General features: G+C 60.0%; 1 protein-coding gene across 1 annotated transcript in view; it reads right to left on the minus strand.

Moving 5' to 3' along the window:
- The window catches only part of TNRC18 (trinucleotide repeat containing 18), a 90,596-nt gene that overhangs the window by 3,522 nt on the left and 85,805 nt on the right, over window positions 1–1,269 (minus strand). The window contains exon 29 of the mRNA XM_023532763.1: window positions 5–143. Within this exon, the coding sequence (XP_023388531.1) occupies window positions 5–143 (139 nt within the window). The remainder of the gene's footprint in view (window positions 1–4; window positions 144–1,269) is intronic.

A 1,269-nucleotide genomic window follows, 5' to 3' on the forward strand; every position in this document is an offset into this window, starting at 1 on the left:
ATGCTCTGGATGCGGCCGATGTAGGGCAGGTTGGGGCGGCCGGCCGACAGGAACACGGCGCAGTCCCCGATGCGCACCACCTCCTTGCCGCGCACAATGGCCTTGTAGAAGAGCTTGCGGGCCTTGCCCTTCATGCCGCGGCGCTGCGGGACACGGGACACCGCAGCTCGGGTCAGGCGCGCCCCGCCCGTCCCCCTCCACACACGGGGTGTTCTGCAGGGTGCAGGAGGGCGCGCGGGGAGCCCCTCCTGGCTCCAATGGGGACACTCTCTCTCGTCACTTTGGCGTACAGACTGAGTGTCCATGCTTCCTGCCACCATGAGGGTGACGAGACCCCGTTCTACAGCAGCGTTGGCAAAAGATGCCGCGAGGCCCGCTGTGCACCCAGCACACCTGGCTCCCCTCACTGGTCCTGACAGCAGCCTTTGGGGCACCGCTGACCACCGGCTGACCCCGATTTCCAGTCAGGGACAGTGAGGTGCAGGGAGGAGACACGGGTGGTGAAGCGGAGGGGCTGGCAGCTGGGCATCACCCAGCCCCCATGGCTGTCTCACTTGGATTGGGGGGGCTGCCACAAAGCACAGCCCCGGGGAAGGAGAGGATGGGGGTCAAAGAGCGCATCACTGCTGTGCAGCCTCAGGATGAGTCAGTGGCCTGAGTAGGGGTGACGCTGGGGTGCAGGCTGAGAGATGCCCCTGGATCGTTAACCCCCAAGCACGGCTGCCTCGCTCCAGGTGGCTCAAAGCCAATTTTTTTGCCTGAATCGGAAAATCTACATGCTGATTTCCTCCCTTAGCCCACAGTCCCCCCACTACCTTTAATTCACTGGATCCCTGGTGGTGACAAGCTTTTTAAGAGGTCTGTGTCACTGATTTCTTATGTTCTATAAACAGCTCAAGTTCTTTTCAGCTCAGTCAATTCAGAGTGAGATGGACAGCTAAGACTTTTAAACCAACTTGGCTTTGACACCAGCTATGTTTTAGGCATCCAGTGGCTACGCCCCTTCCCGCAAACTGCCCCGCTTCAATCACTGGGGCTCCCCGGTAGGGCTGACTGCTTTCCTGTGGCAGGCACAGGACTTGTCTGGCCAACCCGAACATCCCGTCCTCCTGGCCTCCGTGATGAGCTCAGGGGTGGGCGCAGGAGCCAGAACAAAGACATCACCTGTAGCTTGAACCCCGGGGAGAAATACTTCCTTCTGTCGTTTCTAAGCCGGTAGAATGTGGACTGAAAGCTGCGGGGGCTTCCTGTCCCCCAGAGACAGGTTTC

The sequence above is a fragment of the Pteropus vampyrus genome, unplaced genomic scaffold, assembly GCF_000151845.1.
Source record: "Pteropus vampyrus isolate Shadow unplaced genomic scaffold, Pvam_2.0 Scaffold90, whole genome shotgun sequence".
NCBI lineage: Eukaryota > Metazoa > Chordata > Mammalia > Chiroptera > Pteropodidae > Pteropus > Pteropus vampyrus.